The 26,010-nt window shown below is 36.1% G+C and overlaps 1 protein-coding gene across 1 annotated transcript in view; it reads right to left on the minus strand.

Moving 5' to 3' along the window:
• LOC107190108 (protein phosphatase PHLPP-like protein) overlaps window positions 1–26,010 on the minus strand; it is a 116,097-nt gene that overhangs the window by 81,925 nt on the left and 8,162 nt on the right. The window contains exon 2 of the mRNA XM_015578841.1: window positions 14,954–15,107. Within this exon, the coding sequence (XP_015434327.1) occupies window positions 14,954–15,107 (154 nt within the window). The remainder of the gene's footprint in view (window positions 1–14,953; window positions 15,108–26,010) is intronic.

Here is a 26,010-nt window from a genome sequence, read left to right on the forward strand (position 1 = left end):
TTAACGGAGGTTAATTATCGCGAACCCGACGGGTACACGTTATAATCAGGTCCTCTCTACATGCGAGCCGCTTCCACGTGCATCGTGTCGTGAGAATCCTGCGCTAAAATCTTCTGATCAAAATTTTTTCAATTTTATTAAACGTATCGAAGATTTACTGGCACGTGCCCCATACATTACATAAATATTTTGTACTGTTTTTATGATAGCAGCGCTATCAGTAATAATTAGAAACTCATAATGCAATGCGTGACGTATGTACAGTCCCGTTCATAAATATTAGGATACTTATCTATACGATATTGTTGCAAGTTTAAAGGAAATATTTTTTGTGCGATCTTAACACTAGAACTACCAAACCCATCAAAACGACGGAATTCAATTTTGTTATTTTACAATTTCTGAATTCATAAAAGATGATCAGATGCCCCTTTTTTAAAACGTAAAACTTGTGTAACGAACATTTTTGACTAAAACTTCATTCTTCCAGGTTAATTTGGGGAACTCATCTTTTTGATACACTCTGTACAACAATATACGTAAACTATTGATGTAAAATTGATTTACAAATATCTATAATAACAACTATAATTACCAATAAAATATTGCTTTCGGATTAAATTGACTTGAGCAGTATACAAGGGTTAATAAAAGTGTGCTCGTCCGTTAAGGGTCAATATTCAACGAATATGAATAATTTCTTCCGCACAGTGAACGTAATATCTACGGGAAAACGACATTATATCCACCAATAAATGGTCCCCATCTCCAAAAACTTCGACGATAATTCCGTTAAAACCGGATAAGGTACACGACAAGTTGAATTTCCGGAACAGAAGCGATCGTAGGATGTTTACCTCGCACGAACCAGTTAAGGACCAAGCGAAATTCTGCACGACGCAGGGAGAGCTTGCGAGCCGCCGTTAAACGTAATTTTCGAAATGGACGAAGGGTGTCGTTTACGTCGTGCCGCGTTAGCTCCGTTCCGATTTCCCCCATCGGGTTCCATTTGTCATTACATTAAACTTCCAAACCGTTGCAACTTTCCGCCGAAAATTTACCTGCATATTAGGGCAGCGCCCAGTTTCCGTTTCCCCTAGATATTTATATACCTCGTTAATTATTTAATTCACCTCCGGCGCAAAGTAGCGGCGGTTCGAGCAACCCTCGATTAATATTTCAACCGAACCGTGCGAACGCTTACGATCTCTCTAATAATCGTTTTAAAGCATCGACCACCACGAATTTCAGCCGCAAAACGTTGGCGTTTGGCGAGACTTGTTAACCCACTGACGACCGTAAGCTTAGAGGAGATGGGTCTAAATATGGGCTGGCACTTTCACTTCAGAATTTAGGGTGAATTCAGTAGTGACGCCTTCTTGGTTGAGAGTAATAACTTTTTTAGTTTTGTACTAATTAATACGTTCTTTTTTTTTAATAAAATAATTATACTTGTATACTACATAGTCACGCAAAATCAATACAAATTTTAGAAAATGACAGATCCGCAAGGTAACGTCTCTCCCAAATTTTGTAGGAGAAATGTCACACTTATAGGGTCAGATGTTACATGCTCTAACTTTCCTTTCTTATATTTTTTTTTTCTCTTATATTCCCTCTCCCATAGTTGGTGGAACCATTTCTGGCACGAGCAGTACACTGCAGTATACTGTGCAAAAAATGGTACAAAGTATAACATATGTTGATTATTACTTTTTTTGAAAAATAAAACATTTTCAATTTTTTCCAAGGTATTCATTTTTCCTTAAGAAGAAAGGTTTCTTTTAATTCACGTAGAGATTCCAAAATTTTGGCCGCTGCTAATTAAGTTAAATGGTACAAAGTATAACATATGATGATTATTACTTTTTTTGAAAAATAAAACATTTTCAATTTTTGTTAAAGTATTCATTTTTCCTTAAGAAGAAAGGTTTCTTTTAATTCACGTAGAGATTCCAAACTTTAGGCAGGTGGTGTAAGTACATGTCCTAGTGCCATAAAACGTTCCCCAAAAACGGCAAAGTCCAAGAGCATCGTAACGTGAGCTCGAAACTCATTGGTCCTTAACAAGACTGTAGGATCGAAAAATGTTTTAATTAAATCTCGGGGTACCGTGAAGTTCTAATAACCCCTCGGCCCTCTTTGCTCGACCGTTACCATTTTAAATGGCACCGTTCGCGGCGGTAGACCACGCTCGCTTTTGAATATTAATTCGATATTATTCGATATGGTCGAAAACGTAACGTATCGGATCCGATATTCTGCAGTGGCGCGGGATTAAGAACGTAAGTCAGGCGACAGAAGTTTTTAACAGGACCAGTTTGAAGTTTCAGAAATATTACTGTAAAACGGTTTTTCGCGCTGCGCGCTGTTGCCGGCCAAGAGGAAATCGATTTTAAGTTTCTCCGGGGAGTTAATGCATGGCCCCGCGGTAAATTTCACTGTGTGAGAGAGCGATTCGAATTTTGAACGAGACGAGTCTGAGCGAAAAGTAATTTCGGGTGAGTTGTTGTTTTAATGTTTGGCCTCGTGATGGACTCGAAATTAACGAATTGTTGCGTGTTTCGCGGAACGGAACTTTTTGTCCCTTTATTTCAGTGTGTGACAATAGGAACGTAGGAACATTGATCGAATTTTTCGTCTATTTGTCATTTTACGATGTCTTATTAGTAAACTGTGGATTTTTATGCATTATATAGGATTCATGATTGTCGAAAACTTAGTGTTAATAAAACGTTTAAAAATGTTCAATGAGGTTTTCACATTTCATTTGGAATTTCACAGAAATCTTAATAGTGTAAACAATGTTTATTTCTATAAGTTAGTCCCCGAAAATCTGTATTTCTATAAAGATTTGCAGTCTACTTATTTAGGAAAGAATACAATATACAAAAACTAAAAAGTTGATTAAAAATCATGTTTGATAGTTGATGTAATATTGATATTTATAAGGAAACATTTTGCTACTTTAAAAGAACATAATAACGATCATAATGGCATATTTTCTGGAGGATCTACTTATACTTTGTCGCGTATAATGGAAGATGCTATTCCTTATATAAGTAGAGAAGGAAACTGATATAACAACTTTTGCAAGATGTCTAACAGTTCAAAGAAGTTCTCTCGTAGTACCTTAATTAAACTTTTCCTTTCTTGGCTGGTGTTTCATAACCTCTGCTTCCCAATATGCCTCTTTTAAACGTTACTTTATAGTGATGTTCACGATAAAGAAATACTTCTACTACATGACAGAAACCAGGAATATAAAACTGTTATCTTTGATGTGATATTTCTCTTTTTATGGTCCCTACAGTGCAGTTTTGCACGTACGCTCATCGAATACTCGGAATTTTCGCTTCCCGTCGTGCCGTTAACTTCATCTGGCAATATTGAAGTAATTTGCAGTATTTTCCAATCATAAATTATATCTTTCTCCATTGAAACCACAAAGAATTATAATCATGATACATACTTCCCTTTGTAAATATCGGCAGTGGTTAGTGTAACAAGATATTAAGAAATCGTTGAAAGTCTGAAAAAAGTATTTTCTATGAGATTTTGAAGTTCAATGGACAATATTTATACAATTAAATAAATTAATGAAAATGACCCAAAACATATATATATATATCTTCATATAGACCAGGTGTCCTAATACTTATGAACTGCAGTATAATAACCTATCACAGTAAAATCACCTACAGATTGCATAAGTATTATCAGATCATAGTGAAATAACCTACAGATTCCATAAGTGTTACTTTGAGCGGTTCTCGAGACAACATTGGGTGTCATTGCTATTTTTCCTAAAAATTTATCTTAATAATCTATAGTAGTATAGTATGCACTATTATCTAAATATTTTATTTCTGTGGCTCTTGAACATTCAACAATGTCTGGAAACTATTGCAGTAAATCATCGATGAGTGCTCGAAGGTTCCTCGGCACTAAATATTTCATAAACTATTGGGCATATGCTGTTGAAACAAATATCATCGGCTTAAGACATCCAAGCTCTATCACTATGCAGAACCTCATTAAAAAGTCAACGTTACACCTGAAGACCTGTCCTCGTCAGTGCCAAGAAAGCCTCCGAACACACATCAATGTTTTACTGTACTTACAAACAGCAGTGTACCTACATATAGATTCTATAATTGTTACCAGATAATAGTAAAATAACCAACAAATTCCATGAATGTTCTCAAATCATAATAAAATACCGTTACACTCGTTCATGAATTGTCAGACCTCATCTCATACTTTCGCTTAATGCTGTGTCATCCGCAACCCTGACCCTCTCCTACTTGGTATGAATAATTACGCCATTCATATTCGCTAAACAGGTAACGCGTTATCGCGACACGAACCCGTCTGGCTCGAGGGTTAACCATCGAATCCTCCGTCCTTAATAAAACAACTATCAATTTCATCCGACGGCGGGCACGTTGCCGTAGCTTTTTGAAATTTAATGGCCCGTTCGCGTGCCGCTCCGCCGTTCCGTAGATACGAAACTGCGGCCCAGTTCACGCGTGCCGCGCTAATTATAACGTTATTGCCGCTATTAATGAGCAATTTCAGGGCTTCTGTGCTGTCGCGCGACGTCCCGTCCTCCCCCCCCCGCAAACTCCAAGTACATTATACAAAGTTGCCTTATACAATTTTCCGGACTAATTAAGTTAAAGTGTTATGCCGTGCGTGGCTACGCGATACTGGTACGTCGGCCGCGGCGGAACCGTTTTCTTCTTTTCCCTTTGCTCCTTTTGACAGTGAAAGCCCTTGGAAAGGAATGTTCCCGACGTATTTTATGGTATTCCGTCCGCGAGAATCGGTAGATCTTGTTTTAAATCTTTCGTACACGCTGGAAATGTAGAAAATCTAGAATCTAGTTGAGATAATTAATTGCTAGATAATCTAGTTAAGGTAGTAGATAATCGGTGGATACTTGGTACATAATTAGTAGATAATTACTAGATAATTGGTAGAAAATCTAGTCCAAGTAATAGAGAACTTGCAAGTGTTTCTCTAAATGTTTCAAGTGATTTAGAATATGTCCTTTCTGTGGAATGTTTCCTAGAATATCTAGCAGATCGTAATACACGTCGCCTTCTCGAAGTCTGTTTCCGAAATTCACCAAACCCAACCCCCGTTATAAGCAGCCTAGTTGGCAATAACTTCGTCGGTGCTATCGATCGATCTCTGAACAACTTGCACAGAAACGTCGGAGAGCTTTGCGCCGAAAGCGCAACTGTCTTCTTCGAGGCACTGCGAGTTCCGTCATATACAGCAGGGGAGGGAAACGACGTCGAAACTTGGACCGAGAGAGAGAGAGAGAGCTCTTAATTTCACCTGGTCCAGCCTCGACCGAAAGGGGACTCTTTGAAGCGATTTGCTGTGGAGCTTGCGACAGGGGACGCTTTTAGCCCTGGCTCGATCAGACGGATTGCATGAATCGACGATTTCACGTCGTTTACGTATCACGTTACCTTCCCTCTACTTGTGACCTGACAGTATATTTTATCCCTGTACTGAACAACGCACAATAGAATGGAAGCTTAAACGGAATTACATACGAGCTCTACTTTCTTTTCTTTACCTGGTGAGAAGACTGGTCAAAGTGATAGGTAGATTGCGGATGTTAATGCGAATAGTGATTTTTATCGGTTAATTTACAAGAAACGAAGTTAAACAGAGATTTGTTCAAACTTCTTTGAAATCTATCGAACTCTTAAATATACTGAATTCTAGAGAATCGTGTGTTGCAAAAAAAATATTGCAATCTTTCCCAAACACTCGTAAGAAAAATCTTTCACCTACACTGACAAAGAACAATTAACAATACATTTAAAAATTGTCTAACACAGACTAGATTTTATTTCTTATAAAATAATTTTATTAATAAGTGAAGTAAGATTCTAGTCAATTCATATTTTCAAGAAATCAGTCCACAGAAATGTAAATTTGAATAAAAATTGCTATTTACCCAAAGACTTATAAAAAATTTCTTCCTACACTGATACGAAACAATTCAGAATAAATTAAAAAAATGTTTAACACGGACTTGATTCTACTTCTTATATAATAACATAATTAATAAGAGAAGTAAGATTCTAATAAATTCTTATTTTCAAGAAGTAAGTTCACAGAAATATAATTTTTCATAAAAATTGCAATTTCAACATTCATAAAAAAACGTCTTATTAAACTAATAAAAAAAAAAAAACACTAATAAAATTATTTTTCAATCACCCTGTACGCATTTAAAGCGCATATTTGCAGTCGCAATCGGATTCCTGCCTTGACCCAAATCAATTAACATAACCGTTAGCCCCCCACGTTATTATTTCAGCGTTAGCTTCCACGTTGATGTATACCTCGTAATTTCTTTTGTTGCATCCGCACTCGGCCGTATACAATCGCTTTACAATTTGTCGCCACGAGCATTGCACACGCGTGTCTGTTACACGACCACGACCATACTGCGAGTGGTGAACATACAGGGTGAGTCAATAGGAACTACTATCTAAAATAACTCTTTACCTATTGGTTGTATCAAAAAACGTTTCAATAAAGTATGTAACACTTTAAAAAGGGTTGCATCGAATGGGTACAATTTGATTTTTTATCTTATTTTTTTTTGAGATATTAAGGTGACCTTCAGTTTTTTCAAGGTTAATGCATCTTCTTTTTAATACCATTATACTATAGGTCACTGAATTCGTCCTTCCATCTACAACAACGTGGTATTAAAAAAAAAGATGCACTAACGTTGTAAAACCTCAAGGTCACCTTGATATTTCAAAAGAAAATAAGATATAAAAAAACCAAATTGTGTTCATCCAATGCGACCCTTGTTGTTGCTATGTCTTTAATTTTCTAATGTTTTCTGCTACAACCAATACATAATGAGTTATTTTAGATAGTAGTTCTTATTGACACACCCTGTGGTATCGATAACGAGAAAATGAGCAACACCGAAATTCTCGACCGTAATGAATTCCATTTCGTCCCAGCGACACATTAATCATGGTAAATGGATGCCCCCGATGATCTTCGACCAGGTCGGCACGGCGTGCATTGCAAAACACTGCAGGCTATCCCCTCCGATAACAACGGGCGCAGAGCTCGTTTGTTGCTCCGAGTTTCCGGCAACGCGAAGTTGATAAACCAGAGAACAATTGGCAGTGCGCATGAATATTACAACGGATGCCTGTTGGCCAAGCGAGACGTCAATCTGCTAATGTTCACCTGAATTGTGTCAAGGGTTGAAATGGCCGGAATTTAACGGCGGAAAGGGTCTGATAATTCAGTGTTGGGCAAAAGTTATTTCGAATAACGAATAAATCGACATTATTATTCTATGTATGAAATGACAATTGCCTAATGTTAAAATTGAATCACGAATGAACGAACAAGGAATAGAATTTTATATACTTATGTTATAGTTCATTGCATTGATAGTATTTATGTTACAGTTAATAATAGTTAACAGTATTCGTTATTTGTTATACTGATTTGCTATAATAATACTGAGTTCGATTCTGCCAGGTATGTGGCAAACTCAAGAGTTTTACGATTGGTTAATTTTAACGAAGCATCGAGTGGTTATTAGAAATTATTTTTAGCACAGATTATTGTTAAAGACGTCATTTTGTTGTATGTGAAATTATGCTTTCGTCGTGAGTTATTAATAAAAAGTAAATTGCAGAAATTTGACAATTCATACTCTGATAAGTATCTGCAAGAAATAATACAATATACACTTTAATTGAAAAGTACACTTATTTTATTTTTAAATTGTAAAAAAGTTATAATTATACGTTATAATTTTAATGTCTCTAAAATTGTACTGTCTATGAAATTGTAAATCTATATAAGCATCTACAATCTAATGTATTATATGCATGGTAAATAAATAATAAATAAGCAAAAAATAATAGCAAAGTTACAATTGTGGCCAGCAGTGTATTTCAAGGATTTGGAACACAATTCCTCAAACTCAATCCAATATCTTGAATTTTTTATTCTACGGCTTGAAAATGATTCGTTAATGTGCCAAATTCTATTCAATGTACCTTACAAAGTATCGTACCAAATACATTTAAAAAAATCTGTTAAGGAAGTCTCATTATTAATTCACTATCTTAGGCTTACTTAAAACGACAAAAGAAGCGAATGGGAATCTTGTTCACCCTGTTTAAGTCACAGTATCTCCTGCTCTCTATCGGAGGAAAGTTTAACATAATATCTCCACTTCCACTCAATTGTATTTTTCTGTAAAGATTTTATCCGCGATAAAATCCCCCCTGCAAAAACATCCCTTTCAAAAGACAGAGGAGCTTTACCATTTTCTTTTCCCTTTTTGGGCGCGCGCGCGCCACGTAATTCGCGGATCTGTCCTTAATAAATCCCACCCCTTTTTCGCGTCGAAGGGAGGAACGGAGTAATTAGACCATAGAGAAATCCTTCTTTCTTACGTTAAGCTCTCCTTGAATAGGAAAAAATGGAGCAACCACGGAGACCCGTATCAATTTCAAAACCTCGACGGATTAAGTAACCGACCCCCGACGCGTTTACCCGCAAACCACAATTTATCTTTATTATTCCAATTCACGCGAGCGTTTCCAAGTTCTTTATGTTAACTCCATCTGGTTGGGGGGGAAGGCCTGTCGAGAACAGGAACGATCGATGACACGAAGGAAACTTGTAGTCGATTGCAGGTTTCCGCGAGTATGGTAATTCATCTTTGACGAAATATGACGATTAGGGGTGGGAACAAGCTCTGTAAATTGGGTTCTTCTGTATGTAGGAATTTAACAGCTTAATGGCAATTGATAATGGGAATAAGATAGTCATGTTCTTAGAAAAATTGCATTTGGATGAAGGTTTCGAGAGTATGGTAATCCATCTCTGACAGAACATGACGATTAGGGGTGAGATCAAGCTCACAGAAAATTGCATTCTTTTATAGATACGAATTTAACAGTACTTAGTGAAAGGAATAAGATTTTTTATAGACTTAGGAAACGTTCTTAGACGGAAGTTTTGTGGGCATGGTAATCCATATTTGACGGAATATGACAATTAGGGGTGAGATCAAGCTCACAGAAAATTGCATTCTTTTATAGATACGAATGTAACAGTACTTAGTGAAAGGAATAAGACTTTTTATAGACTTAGGAGACGTACTTACACGGAAGTTTCGTAAATATGGTGATCCATCTTTAACAGAATATGATGATTAGGGGTGAGACCAAGCTCAGTAAATTGGACTCTTTTAGAAATAGGAATTTAATAGAACCCAAAGAAAGGAACAAAAGAGTCTTCATGTACTCAGAAACTTGTACTTGGACAAAGGTTCTGTGAATATTTTGATCCATCTTTGACAGAATATGGCTATTAGGAGTGAGACCAAGCTCAGTGAATTGTGTTCATTTAAAGACAGTAACTAAACAGGTTAATACAACCCACTGAAAGGAACAAATGAATCTTTACATGCTCAGATACATAATCCAGTCGTTTTCAAAGTTGGGATAACTTCGTCCCCATAATCAGAAAATGTTAATTTTCGATTTGGCAGTTCCTTCTGCAGAAATTCTTAACATTTGTTACTTCATTCAATAATTTTCAGAGCTGTAAAATCGAAAATGACCATTTTCTAACACAGGAGAAAGTTACTCTAAGTCAAAGTTACTCTAATTTACGGTACTCAATTTTCCAGTTTCGTACACTGTGTAACAGACTGTAAATTTTCCTGAATACGTTTCGGTCTATAGATACAAACTATATGGAATTATAATATTATACAGACGGGGATGGTGAACATTTATTTCCCAACGATCGAATATTAATGTTAAGGGATGCTGTTGCACGCGCGTCCCGTTCGACGAGCCCCTTAAAACAGTAAATTCGTGTGCAGTCGGGGACGCGCAAGCCACGGGACCGACCATGTTTAACCATAATAACCGCTAACGACTGAGAGTTTCTCCACGGCGGGAACTTCCGGAAAGGGGACGGCGGGCGTTCGTCTTGCCCATGGAAAACGACCTTAACGGCTGGCGTGGCTGAAACGTTAAATGTCGATTACAGACTGGCCGACAGCTCGGAATTTCACTCGGAAAGTTTCACTGGTTACGCAGGGGCTAACTAGTCGGTCTTGTTATCAGCCTCGCGTTGAACCACGATATTTCCCCATCCAGAATGCACCGAGATGAAACATTTCGTTTAGTGGAAAGGAAGAAGTTCCGAAGATGTTGTTTCCTACACTTCAGCTAGTTCCTCTTTGTATTATTATATTAACCCTCATATGTCCCTTGTGTTAATTTCACACAAATATTTTCCTGAGTAATTATGTCATTCTGTCATGTGTAGGTAAACTTAGCCGAGGCTTACCAATAAATAATCCGGTATTTCGTTTGTTAAAAAAATTAAAGTGATACAGTTTAAATTTGAAACACCTTTCTAACCTCTTCTTTTTTTTTAAAATGGTGGTGAACATTGAAGAATAAGGAAACGTATTATTGAAACAGCATAGAGGCTTCTGTTTTTCTTGAAAATAAATATTGAATCTGAGAAAATATAGTGTATTACTTATTGGTACCTCTAATATTGTACGTTAAAAATTTTATTCCCCGTGGAGATTCTGCACGAAACTATCGAGATCGATCAAGCAGATTAATCTAGCTCCGGATCGCAATTTGCCGTCCTGTTTGAGTTATATAGTTATCGGTATTTTCCAATCTCCGTGTAATTTGCACGATTAACGCGCCTAATTATGCGCCTGTAAATGATCGACCGACGACCCAATTTTAATGGACTCCGTAATTAGCGTTTACCATAAAGACGCCACGCGTTCTCGGTGATGCTAATTTCCTCTATTCTGCGAAATTATTTTCTCGCTAATATCGAAGTTGGCCGAGTTTCATTACGTTAATTGCGGCAATTAGAAAATTCTTCGTCGCTTCATTTATATCGAATTTAGAAAATTTCTCATTTCATTACAGAACTGCCGGTCCCCGTGCAACTTTTCCTTCACACCACGAAACTTGGTTTCACAGTACGTTGAGCTTTCTGAATTTTTTCGATCGATTATAATTAGAAGATCTGCTACCTTGTTAATTCAGTTACTTCGTTAACATTTATACGTTCGTAGCACACTATCTATTGTAGTCTAACAATATATTAACAAGAACATTAATATGAACTAATATGTAAGAAGTTCGTTGAAAATAATGTGTATCGTAATTAATTAAATTACAATTAAATTTATCCAATATAATTTAACTTTTTTAACCTCTTCAGGAACGAATTTATTAAAACCAAAAAATTTGAAAAAATTCTGGAACAATTATCAAAGCTTCTACTACATTATACAATCATTTGTTAAGTCAACTATTTAAAACTCTTTATCGATGAAAATAAAAATTCGGAGGAAAGTTCGAGAAAACCGAGAATTTGTTTGGGTCGTCAAGGACCCATATTGCTTAAGGAGGGAATATTCTAAATAACGTTCATTATATCTCTTGGAATCGTGCTTGAATAAAGAAAATCTAAACGTACATATATGAGCCAGTGTCCCACAAGAGATTATTTTATAAAAGTCTGGACACTTCTATAGTCATCAGTATTTATAACACAATAGGTCAGACTAAATAAATAATATTTTTATATACATTAATATTGATAAAAGATTTACGTACTGCGTTATTCCACTTGTTTGTGTTTCATTCGATAGCACTATTCGAACACGTTAATTCACTACACATTGAATAATGCAACAATTCTAACCATATATGTACTAGACTTCACAATAGAACACAATATGCGAAAATAACTAATTTGAAAATACACGTTTCGCGACGACTAATATAAGATCCTTTATACACGAAGACCACGGGCAGACTGCCGGTTGTAGGACGTTGCAGATGTTCCTGTCCATATGCTTGATGGGCAAAAAAAAAAATATTGGACCCACCGAAAGTGTCATTCCACGAACCCTCAATCGGTCGACACGGAATGAAATTTGTCTCGTTGTAAACAATGACCGAGTGGGGACTTTCAATGTCGTTGCCAGCTAATATAATTCTCAATTTTTGGCCTGTTATGTCTTTACTAAGTAATTTATCATTGTTTAAAAGATAATTGTAACTTTCGTTTCTTCGTTTATTGGAAGGAATTCATTTTTTATCATTAGATAAACAACAAAATTTTGAAGAAAAAAATTCATACTTGTTAACGATTTTACTTCATTGTTTCTGATACGCCCATTTGTACCATGAATGCACAAAATCCTCCACTAAATAATTTTTTAATACAGATGATGACACTTATGGGATTAACCACATGGTCAAAATTATTGTCACGAAGTAATACTTTGAACCACACTGTATTAGAATATCCTATTTTTGATTTTTCAGAATAGAATAGAACTGACCTGAAATGCCCTGATAATTTAATCCTGCGTTGACATTCATCCCCAGCTGTATCCACCCCCAAACTGGCTTAAAGGGTTAACATTCTGCGATCCAAACTGATTTGAATGTCCTCCTCATACTGAACGGAATTGTTTTTGCAAAATGATATCATCAACCATATTACACTTGAATATTTCATCATAATATTATATAACAAACAATTGAACCTTATCGCAATTGAGGGAGTTGAAATGGTAAATGATGTAAGTAACAGAGCGTCCCACGTAACAACCGACCCCACTCACTGGTTAAATACAAATTTAGAAAATGACACCCTTTCAAAATTTAATTTTATTCATAAACCATTACAAAAGATATTGCAAATGACCTCCTTGTGTCTATGCATTTTTTGCACATGAAATAACATTCAAGCTTCCGTAAAATATAAAAATTATCTTTGTATAATACCTAACAATATATCACTTCCACCTTATCAATCACAACGAAGTTGGCATTTACGATTTCAGCTGCATCTTGCGATAATCGTAAAAGCTAAAATAAATTATTCTAGCACCTGTAGCGTTTACCATCACATTCAGCACGGAATTTACATCGTTCTTCATTAAATTAATAACGTTATATTCTTTTTTTTAAACTTTCGTTCGTCATTTACCATTTCAACTCCCAAATTTATCAGTATTCATTAAAAGATTCTTCTCACCGCAATCATTCCAATTATATCTCGCGCCAATCTACCTGTATGAATAATTCCAAAGGCAGGACAAGCAAATTGCCCGCAGGAAAAGGCAGGCCCACGCACTTGGGGAGTCAACGCACGCGAAATTTCGTTACACGGCCTGTGTTTCCCCATCGCGGGCGGAGAGTTTGAAAATTTAAAGGGTGCAAATGAGAACTGACGCGACACACCACCCTTCGTTCGATCGAGCTTCGTCCGCCTCCGCGACCCGACGTGAACACAACGGAAAAAAATTGTTCGCCCGGTTTTCCCTCACTTTTTTTTTTGTTTCAGAGCGACAATGTATCAGTAGAGACTTTGTCGCTCGCGATATATATTTTTTTCCCTCTCTGCGCCAACCCCTTAGCTCCGTAAACAGCGAATAACTTCTCTCCTCGTTTTTTTTTTTTCGCCACGTGACATCACTTTGCCGGATTACTATTTTTCGAGAGCTCGTTTATCCCTCCACCGCCGTCGAACTTTTTCCCTGCCCCCCCCCCTTCTCCTCCCCCTACGAACTTTCGTATTTAACGAGACTTGTGCGCAAACTGGAAAATATGGGCTCGGTAGAGTTTTTAACAATTACCGCTCGATCAACCCCTGTTTGGTCGACGTTCGAAGAATCTCGCGTAAATTGTTGTTTGAAAATTATTTGATAATAATTAGAATGCGGATTTTATGCGTTTATAGGGTAAACAATTGTTTAATAGTTGGTATATTAAATGGTTCATACAGTGGCCAGCGATCGATGTTTTAGGAGAAGAGGTTTCGGAATTGGCGACTTAGTCAACTATTTTGTAACATTTTGACTTTGAACGAATCAGAGAACAAAGCTGAATGTGATATTTATACCTTCTGAAAACTTGAAATTTTTCATACTAGTAATTACTATATAAGAATATAAGATGATAAGAATTTCCAAAATTTAACCTATTTTAGTACCCCCTTAACGAGATTTTTATTTTATTCGTAACATAATAGGAACCTTAACAGAATAAATAAATTTCTGTTTTGCTTTAGATTGGCAAACTAGACTCCACGAAATCAAACAATTTTCATATGAAAAATTTTTTTCGCAGTTTCAATATGTAGTTAGGGAAATAATAACGTGTATACAAAGTTATTAAATATACTAGTCGCTACTCCAATATTGTGTACCTACTATAAAATTGAATTAAAAAGAAAAAATTCAGACTATACACAATATTCTGAGAATATTCGTCGGTAAATCTCTCTAACTTGATTCTATTTTACTACCTTTAACACTAAACCTACCAAACCCTTCAAAAATCTAGAAATTAGAACGGTAAAACCGGTCATTTGACCGGTAATGGTAGATTTAGTGTTAAGGGAACCACCAAGTACTCTATATTACGTAAGGATTTTCATTCCTATACACTTTCGAGGTACCAAAACTCAAACGAAACACCCTCTGCAGTTATTAAAAGGGCCTCCAAGAAGGAATCCTACAGAAAATCACATCGCAAAAGGCGACGAGAATTTAACGAATAACAGTCACAAACCCCCAAAACTGTTTGGGGAATCAAAAAGCTTCGATTAATAAAGGCGTAAACAGAGACACTTTAGTTAGCGTTGCTTTTCAATGGTGCCCTCAAGAACTCGCGGCGGCGAAGCCCGGTCCAGCTATAAAATTCCAAGTGGTGCACGTTTGCCGCCACGATTCAGCGGATTTATCCACCTTTCTGCGATCTTTTTATTTCGCGAGAAGAAACAGTCCTCGGGCACGGGCATCCCGCGTGATGCTAAAACAACGTTCCACCGGAATCGAATAAATCACACTCACCCACGTGGAAGGCAACGAGGTGTCGTAATTCAGGATCGACTCCCAGCCGGGATCGTCTCGATACGTCCTGGTAGCCGAGCTTTTGGAGAAATTGGTCCTGTATCTCGAGCGGCTTCTCCTGCTGGGCCAATCTCCTGCCGTCTTCACCGCCATACTGGGGAAAAAAATAGAGGAACTTAATCTCTTAATGGATCCTGTCAATGCTTTAGTGAAGAATACCTTTATACATAGTGTCAAATTGAGTGGCAACTTTTTATAGAGAATGACACCAAACTGCGAGCTGTTCAACCCTTGCGTTTCTATGGCTGGGATATCGACCACCCTTGTTGACGAACATAGTTATTGAAGGGTGTATACAGGTGCGTATCCACGTATCGTATCACCGTTGTATATCAATTTGGACGGACAAGCGTTGCGTATGAAAATTTAACGGATGTTTCGAATGTTTCAAATAGTTCCATCGAGGTTTCGAATGTTTCAAACATTTCGAACAGTTCGAACAGTGTTTGGTTTGGTTGGATCAGTGTTTCTGATATTTCAAATAGTTTGAACATTTCGAACTCTCGAAAAATCAAATATTATCACAGAAAAGATTTGTATTTGTATTACGTAAGCATTTTGTAGAAATAATAACTTTATAATAATAACATTCAAAACTGAATACAAAATGTTATCCAACAGCAAATATATCAGAATATTTACTACAGGTCAAAATGCGTTGCTCGAGCATTCTGTTTGCAAGGATTAAAACGTATGAAAAACACACTCAATGTTTAAACAGTGCAATTTACGATCATGTAACTGCAATCCTCAGTGGAATAATGATCTAAACGAGTATACAAGTCAACAGGTAAATTTTTTGTATTCTTACCAATAAAAGTTTAAACGGTTGCATTTTATCGCGATACTGTCTCAAGGATAGTAATATCTGAACGTTGAACGTGTAAAATCTCATCGATAACCAGGAGGATCGATCGACATATTTCAAACCGCGTATTAAACAGAGAAAATATTTCAGCGATGGTTGAAGGATGGCAGCTCTCGAGGGGCTCTCAGCTGAAAATTGAGGGAGATCCATTCCTCGGAATGAGATCGAACGCACGGTGATTCTACGAGATCGAAAAGGGCGTCGAGTGGCGGGAGGGAGAGTTTGAAAAAAGAAAAAAAAAACGAATTCACGTCGCTACGTGACGTCGGAAGATCAAAGTTTCCTGGACTCCGGCTGATTGCACCTAAAAAGGGTGTTTGACCAAACTACGACCTTTTTCCAAGGGAAAACTTTTCGATTGACGTGACGCTGAAAGCTCCGCTTGACGATTCACGGAGCACGGGCTTCTTATGGGGGGGTGGAGCTGTCTTACAGGGACAAGCTTGGATCTTAAACTTCGAAACTCACCGAACCCAGTCAAGGGGCAGTTTTATGGTTGGCGATATTAAAATCCCGCTGGGACGAGAATGATAACGCTATGGCTGCGAATTCAGATCTCCATTTCGAATGAGAGCGACGACGATCGATAGTCATTTTAAATTCGTTCGAGTTAACCCTTTGAGTGCTCACTAAAATGACCAGAATATGGTAAAGTCGAAGGTCCTCTTGTTTTATGGGTTAACCCATTCATTGTATTATTTGGTACCTTGTACAAACATTTTTTTTCATACAATCAAGAACCAACAGTCATTTTAACACTAGAACTACCGAAAAACTTATTAGACAATTGTAGCATTCATTTCGGTAATAAAGGATACAACTTTTTCTATAAATGTTGTCAATACAATATTTTAAAGAAATGAACCTACACTTTCAGAAAATTTGACGAACTGAGAATGCATTCGTTTTTAGACATTTTATGTGTTTATTCGTTATATTATAATGTGTCAGTCTATCTAAATCTCTTATAAAGCGAACTGTTTATTTTAAGCATTTTTCTACTATGTTGACCGTACGACGTACGGATTAAACACTCAAAGGGGTAAAACCCAACTGTGGTATAAATTAAATATCATTGAAAACATTTTACGAAGTTATAAAGAAATTATTTTTCATCTACGGTTAGATTAATTTTTAAATTGTAGAGTCTCTACCATGATATGGGATATTAGTTCCATCCCTCGAGTATAAGGGATGAGTGATTATATTTGTGAAACGTGTTTTTCGAGCACCTGCGAAACAGTAATCCATCCAGGATGAAACCTTATTAGCATTTTCAACGTTAAAACGATAATAAAATTATTTCGCGAGTGCTTTGTTCTAAATATCGTAGTACAAAAATTAACAGATAAGTTAATATTACGTGAGAGAATAACTTTTAAGAAGTATTGAAAAAGAGTTCTGTTCTGTTTCCAATATTTCTCCCAAGGGACCTGCATCTACAGTGCACTAAAGTCTCAATTATATGTAATTATTAAAATGCAAATTTTATGCATTTATAGAATGTCCGTTTGACTAAAAATCAGCACAGTGATAAAACATAATAAAGTTCTTATGGAACGTTTATTTTATTTAAACGTGAAAAAATCCATAACAAGATAAATGTATTCATGTTGGACTCCAGTATCTGCCAATTAACTAATAAAAATGTATATTTGTAATAACATCAGCAGTTTACATATTATATAATAAAATTTCAATTAGTCTGATGTAATAGTTAATAATTTTACTTGTTCATATAAATTTGTGAAATGTTGTACATACAATTGCTTCAAATATCAGAATCAATTTTTAATTTAATTTCGATAAAATGTCCATGAACATCGCGAAATTCTAAATGAAATATGTTGTTTAACTGAATACAAATTATTCTGTTCCAAAAAATAACGATTTCTCATATTTAAAGATTTTGTTCCCGAAACATCGGACAAAATTTACGGCGGACGCTCGCGGTGATAAAAATAAAACAGGTAAACGAAGCGGAAGCAGTCGCATCGCGGCGTTTTTGGATCACGAAAAATTTCTGTTTATTGACACAGAAAAGCGCCTCGTGGCGCTCGTTAAAAATTTATTCCGCGAATTATTAAAAATAATCGGCCGCGCGCGCGCGTATATACTGTTCCTCGAAATTTCGTTTTATGCGGCGTAATTACACTGCGTCGTTACTGTTGGAAACGAATGTACGATTCAAGAGAATGAAATGTAATTTTTTTTCGAACACAATTCTTTTATGTTACCATATATCGTTCACATAGAAACGCATGTTTCGAAGATTTATCTTATAAGTAGACTGTGGATTTTATGCATTTATAGAATATCCGATTGTCTAAAATTTAATAAATAAAACATTTCTGAAGCTTTATTCAGGCTTTCTTTTATTTTAAATTTTCTGGACCCATTAACAAGGTAATTAAATTCTCCTTTTTATTCAGTTTCGAGAAATTAATCCATAAAGCTATGTATTTGCATAAACATTCGTAGTCTATTTATAATTATCAGTCATATAAAACGTAATTCCTTTTCCATTATAAATCACTCGATGTAATATTGAAATTGTACATCATTATTTTTAAGAACATATCCATTTTACACATAACACGATAGTTACGTTCCTAAAAATTGCCGTTGTAGGTTTCAATAACTTACAGAACTACACGATTGCACACAATTGCTCTAACCGCGTCAGAGCAAAATCGTGTTGACGAAATACCGTGTCATTCAAGGGTTTCCCTAATTCTTTAGTCGTGTTATGGGAACACAATGTTATACGGGTATGGATTGCATCTATCTATTCTGGTACGATCTCCACGTTCATGTCATTATAATAAATGCATACAATGCATCGTGTATTAATTAACGACGCGTTGATACAGCTGTTCGGCGGAGCTTCCTGCTAAATCTTCATTAGATCAGTCTGTATGCGCATTCAATGCAACGAGGACAATTGCTTGTCTTCAACTGGCGTGCTCTTTTATGGTAATACGGGGGCGCGCTTCGGCGAGCTTTCCCGACGACGACGTCGACGGTTCCAAAGGAAGTTACGCCGAATTGCTGAACTTACGGGAAAAGGGGGTCCACGAATTCTCGGAGTAAGTCACGGGAGTATTGCTACGAATCCTCTGTACACGTAGACACACCTTGTACGCATTAGGTCAGTGCACATTAAACATGTGTTTGCCTGATTGATGCATTTGTATCGGTGATTATTAGACTGCGGATTTTATGCATTTATAGCATGAATTACCATGTGAAATATAGCAGAGAATTAAAATTCGATAGAGTTATGTAAATTTTTTATTTTATTTCTAGCCCAATAGAATCCCTGAGAAAGGATAGAATTTTTTATTTTTACTCCTCCCTTTGTAAATCACTTCATAAAATTAGATTTTGCATAAAAATCCACTGTCTAATGATTATAAAAGTGGTGTTAAGTCACGTTTTTTTTTCGTTTTGAGATATGTACTACTTGTTTAAAAAAGCCTTAATATTTGTTTTTTTTTGTGTAAATTCGCGAAGATCGTACGTTATTTCCAAATGATTTTCATAAATTTTTTTTGTGTTCTTCAATTGTTTTTCTAGCGGAGTAAATATAGAAATATGAAAGAGTTAGAAAGATGAATATGTTTAATTAGTTGAAACTTAAAATAAACGACAAGTTCAAGACGCTTTTGTTAATAATGCTTCTATTATTAAAACAAAATTGTGTTGGTATAATATATACATATGTGAAAGCGTTTTGCACCTCGTAACTCGTTCAGTATGATTTTCCATAAAATCAATTGCCTCATTAACTGGTCATATGAATTTAAGTGGTACTTCACAGTAATTAAGATGATTCTGTTGTAATTAACGTTTACCACCATCGCTGCTAACAATCCGCAAATAATTTAGAATTTCCAAGCAGTAAACAATAGTCATTAAATACTAGCATTGTCAGCAGTGACTGAAAAGTAATTAATGTTCCCATGAAATCGTGAATTACCGAACTAAATTTTGGCCACTCTAACATTACAGAAACAATTTTCATTTAACTATCGTTAATTACTTTACAATTAACGACTACGTATATACACTATTTGTTACCTCTTTCCGAGTTCCATTGCTGCAAATAGATATAAACGATTTATCTGCATAACCATTATTAAAAATACCAGAACTTATCAAAATTTTTTAAATTCCTCAAATTTGCTATAAACTAATTGCAAACAATTTGCAATCCACAGAATTTAAAGGATTTCTCACGTTTCGTGGAGTTAAAAGAATCCAATGTTCTAAATTTTCCTGAAAAGATTGCTCTCAATCGACCTCCCCATTTATGAGCAAAGTGCTAATCAGGGAAAGGAGATTGAGTGATCGACCGAACAGTAGAAAGAAATGGTGCGAATGAGTCGGCGAGTTAGTGAATGACCGAGTGAAGAAAAGACTGAGAAAGGGGGACGAGGGATGAAAAGGGGATCGAGAAGAAAGGGACCGAAAATCCGAACGGTTTTACCTTTAAAATCCTCGTTAATGTCGTGGAAGCCTTGTTTTCGGTTCGATAGAAACGACACTATCGATCGCCCTGGACCGCACAAGAGGAACTGGACTCGACCTGGCTCGCCCTCCCCGGAGGCCTCGCGCGTAATTAACAAAACTCATTATAAACGTCCGATGCACAGCGACATCTCGGTTAGCCGCGGTGATCTCGTTCGTGTCGAAGACACCGAAAAATTAGCTTCGTAAGGACGAACCGTGAATCAATTCCACGATACAGACGTTGTCCCAACCTTATCTGGTTAACCCATTGCGACGAAATAACAGTTTGATTCGTACTGTGTAACCACATTCACAATTAGAACCAGGGAGTCTCACTCGTAATAACTTTAGTCGTTTGTAAAAATAAATTAAAAAATTTATCCCAAGTATTGGGTTAACCCACTCGCTGCATCTGTTTGGCATCTTGTACAAAAATTTTTTATTTCATATAATCAAGATCAGTAGTCGTTGTAAGACTATTTACTAGATTTTAAAAAATATTATTTTTATTAACAATGTGTTTGCTTACGATAAATAATGAATTAGCAGTCATAGTAACAATGTCTTTTTAACGTTTGGATGACATTTCAAGAAGTTTCGTACTGTTGATCGGAAAGAAATATTGTAGGCGTCTACTGTAGTAGAAAAATGCAGTTAGTGGGTTAATCATAAAGTTTAATATATTAGCTATGGACAATAATAAGCATAATATAATAACATCATAAGAATATCGTAATTTTGGATATGTAAAAAAATAAATATATATCTGGATCCTAAGGTGTATTAGATGGACTTTTTAAAAAAAATTACATTTTACATGTTTACTGTATCAAATTTTTCATTCTTCCCAATGGTAAAAATGATTTTATAATATATTTTCCAATGGTAATAATTAATTTTAAATTATTTAATTTAAGTTTCATTATTATAACTGTCTTTTTCCAGTACACTTTTGAAACACCCCCTTAATTCTGTTTACAGCGGAAGAATCGTCAACACTTCGTACCGATTCGCCGCGAAATTCGAAATTCCAGGAGTCAGTTGACGGCTCCAGAGTCTTCTGAAATTACGTACGGGGGGTTCAATTACCCGGAAAAACGTTTCTTCCGGAGGACTTTAAAAACTGCGAACCGTTGTCAGCCGGGTCGTCAATTTACGAGCTGTCGGCATTTAAGGAGCTTTTTTTTTTTTACGCGCGAACGTAGCTTAACGCTGGTAGCTTTACGACAGGCGACGCCGCTGCACGATTGCCCCCCTTTTTTTCTGTTTTTAAAGACCCTCCTTTATATATTGTTTCCTTCGAAAGGGCACGAAGGAGGTGGGGGGGGGGGGGAAATATTCCGTTTAATGGCCGTGATAAAGCCAGGGGGATCGTTTCGTCAAAAAGCACTTTACGCTCGACCGGTCGTCCAGCAGCTTTACGATCTTTATGAAAACTCTGGACCAGCACGAGACACGCTGTTTACAGTTACAATTTATGACGTCGAACGACGTGTGAACTTGACGTGTCCGGCTTTACCCGCGAATCCACTCGCCCTTTCAAGTTTTTCTCGAGACTACTTCCCTTTATTTCTAGTAGCTCGACTGTGAGAAAAGGAACTATGACATCACACGATTATTGAACTATCGATGCTGGTCAAACATATACAGTGACGATCAAAAGTATGGGACCAGAATTTGTGAAACAGTAACTCATTATTTTGTTACAATATAATAAAAGTTACGACGTCAGTGCATATACAAATTATTTCGATATTTTTTTTTTAAGTATCCCCTAGTAGCACAAAAATATTGAATAAATATTTTTTTAGCCACATTTTTTAATATGAAATAAATATTGAATTCAAATATTGTATAGGAAATATAAAATACATGTTTCCAATATTAAATACATATCTATTTTATATTCGGAAAAAAATATTTCTTTCGTAATATGAAATAAATATTGCATGTATATTTAAAATTTGAATATGTATTCAATATTTTGTGCTACTGGGGTCAGACCTGGGCCAATACTTTTGACTGATAGTGTAGGTACAATAATTTGACTACTACTTGTTTACATAGTATAATAATTTGGTATTGTAAAGAATCTTAACCCTGAAACTGAACAATGGGATCTCAGAAACTTAATCCATCACATTTGAGTTGCGTATTTTTGGGCATTTTGTTTTGTTTGTGCGTCACGTAAAGAAACGAAAACGTTGGCTCTGTTTTCTCCGGTCTTTTGTCCCATTACTAGATATCCTACTAAAAAAATGGAACATTAATATTTACTACTGTTAATAAAAAAGAAATAAGGTCTGCAATACCCTAGAGTGAACTTTACGTCATGAAATGTATATGTTTGTGAACATTCAAGGTTACTAATTTTTTCCATGTTACGATTAAAATAAAATGCAGATCTGCATTCCAGGATCAAAACTTGAAAACACGCACGACATGTTTCCCAGGATCGACTACGGTAACGAACTCACTATAGGGCAGCTGTCGTATCTGAGAACACCGTTGAAACAGGTGTCTCCAACCTGAGAAACTGCGGCGAGGAAGTCAGGTAGTTTGTAACACGTGACTGACCGGTTCAAGCCACGAGCAGGTGTTTAATTGCATAAGGGTGGAACAAGTTCGCTCGGGGTTACGGGAGCGTCTCACGTATTCTTGAGTTTCGGGAATGTTCTCGCTCGAAAATACACGAAACTTTCCCCTTATTTCGCATTTCTCGAATTCCTATGTGTGGGAGTGATTTTGCATGTATACTTGATCCTCGTATTCGACTTTTTAGAGAATTACCTGTCCGTGCAATATGTGAAATTTAGACGTATCATATCGATGAATATAGATATTAATATTTCTAAATAAAATTTTTTTAATTTTTTCAATGAAAATATTTTGAATTTTTTAATTTGTCTCCAATCGATTATTTTGCATCAATATTCCCGAACAAAATAAACACTTTAATCAAGCAGCTGTTTCAGATTGTTCAGAATATCGAATATAGTTTACACTTTCCCTGAAACACGAACGATTAGAATTCGTTTGTTTCATAATTTAAGGAACTTTCAAACTTTAACTCTTATTTCAGTAGCATAAGTGTCCGGTGATTTATGGACGGCAGTGTCCGTGTTAAAATGAATATTCCTTTTTTCCCCCGGCATTCGTTCGTTTTTGTCGCAATATTTTCCACGAGCAGGCAGTGCAACGGGGGTTTTATTTAATTTCTGGTCGTTGACGTTACTGACAAACGTGTAATCAATGCGAACGTGCGATTAAACGGAGGCCATCCGTGATTTATCGCAGTTCTGCTTTAGCCCAACGGCCAGGCTGGAAATCGCGTGCTCGACAAAAAACAGCTGATCAGTTCAATTGATCGAGAAACTCGTTATTTTAAATTAATTTCGAGCCGTTCGACTGCGTGATCGGGATCAGAAGGAACGGTTTCGGAGCCACCGAATCGGGCGAATCGGATCGAAAGTCGTCGAGGACTCTCCTTCGTCGATGATTCCTGGTACGAGAACGCTTTTCTTAATGCTTGATAAACGCCTCGTTTCCGGTCAATTCACGCGAGCTGTTTGCGACGAACTGCTTTCATTCCCCTTTCGCCCGTTCGACGGTCGTCGTTACGCAACTTTAACGTCGAATTTTGCTACGACTCGGTGGCGCTGATCCGTGGAATTCGAACTACATAATTTCAGAATCGAAACGTTACGAGACACGTTTCAATGAAAGTACCGAATGATTCTCGTTGTTTAATCTTTCTCATTCTATCAAGTGAATGCATTTGTTATGCAATAAACATTTATAATTAGGGAAATAATTCTAATGGAATTCTAATTCTATTAGATTGGATTAGATTGTATTGGAATTAGAATTAAGAGGAAAGAATGTGATCTTAATGCTATTAGATTGGATTAGATTATAATATCATTACAATTATATTACGAAATTAAAGTTACTATTATTTTATTGCAATATAATTATAATGATATTCCAATAACTTAAAAAGAATAAAAAATTCTTGGATGAGGGAGGTGCTTTTTTAAAAAACCGCGGATAACACGTTCTTTTTCTTTTGAAACTTCCGTTTCAAACGCGTCACCAGCGAATCAAAATGTAACTTTACAGGACTTTGTACAAGATTTTCGTCGCTCGCAGTGCCTGAAGGCTTGACGGATGAGCCTGACGTGTCAGGCCTGTCGAGAACTCGAAATACTGTCATTGTACGAAATGGAAGTGTTCGGTGCTGGGAGAATATTAGACGGGGGATGTGCACCGGAATCCTGTATTAATTTTCCGTGTAGCTCCGACGAACGTGTCGCGTCTTTAGTGTAAATTATTGTGACTGGTGACTTAGAAAAATTATATTAAATAAATTATATTAATAATAATGTTTTTTTGCCAGTTTACAATTTGATCACTGATTACTGATAATCATAATAGATTAATATTAATAATTCTGTTAGAATTGCGAATTCGTACATTTTTTTTTAATCAATCTACTTGGATATTTAATTGTACGACTTTTTATTGTACTGAATTGTATATTTGGTAATAATTCTACGGATAATATTGATTCTATTGGTCTAATTTTTCAGAATGTTAACAAAATAACGAAGGTACAGAAAACTTCTACCTAATATTTTTTTTTTAGTAGGAACAGAACAATTATTATAATATATCAGAGTGGTCACGACCAACATTATAATATTGTATCCATACGTTGGAACATATATTTTTCTGGCAATACGTTAAAATATCGTGGTCACAGTTTTTACGACGAACTCTGAGCTTGCATCATCGTTAAAAAACCGTAATATCGAAGGTATGTGTAGACCACGCGCGTTAAATTATCATTTTATATAATAATAATCTGTGATACTGGTTTATGCAAATGGACCGCAATTTTATACGCAGAGATCCTTATAATTTGATATGATACACGATAAACGTTCAACTTTACGCAGACCAGATTTAAAATTATTATAATGCGTATCGTACACGTGTATGCGCATTGTGCGCGGAGATTAATTTTAAATTTACGAAGCACAAGAAACGACCGACGAGAAATGAACGTGAATAGTGGTGGTCGCGAAAAATGTCTGTTATGTTTCTTCCTTTATTAAAAGGCTGTTAAAGTAAAAGAACTATAGAAAAAAATATTTTTTATTGTTAAATTATTGCTGTCACGTGTGTTCGTTTATTCAATATGTTGTAAGTGTACAATAAGGGGGCCACTATTTTTTAAAGTATTTTCTATATTTGTCTTGGAATAATTCAAATACCTAACCTACCTTAATAAGATTAATAACTGAAGCCTTAAAACAGTTTTATTGCTTTGGTTTCCTCCCTGAGATGCATTACAAATGTAAAAACTTCCTATTTCTCGCTCGTATAACAAATTACACTTTACTAAAAAGGAAATGGAAACTTCAATTTAATCAACATTTCGCTGATAATCAAGATTCTTTCTATTTCTTCTCTTATATCGCGTAATGAAATTAAACCTGGAGAATTGGTAATTCAAGAAGTTTCGTTTCCATCTAGTGGAATTAGGAATCCCTAGAGGATTTTTCGCCGAGTTTCACACTTTCTACTTTACCAAATCACGATCACGTAG

The sequence above is a fragment of the Dufourea novaeangliae genome, unplaced genomic scaffold, assembly GCF_001272555.1.
Source record: "Dufourea novaeangliae isolate 0120121106 unplaced genomic scaffold, ASM127255v1 scaffold172, whole genome shotgun sequence".
Lineage (NCBI taxonomy): Eukaryota > Metazoa > Arthropoda > Insecta > Hymenoptera > Halictidae > Dufourea > Dufourea novaeangliae.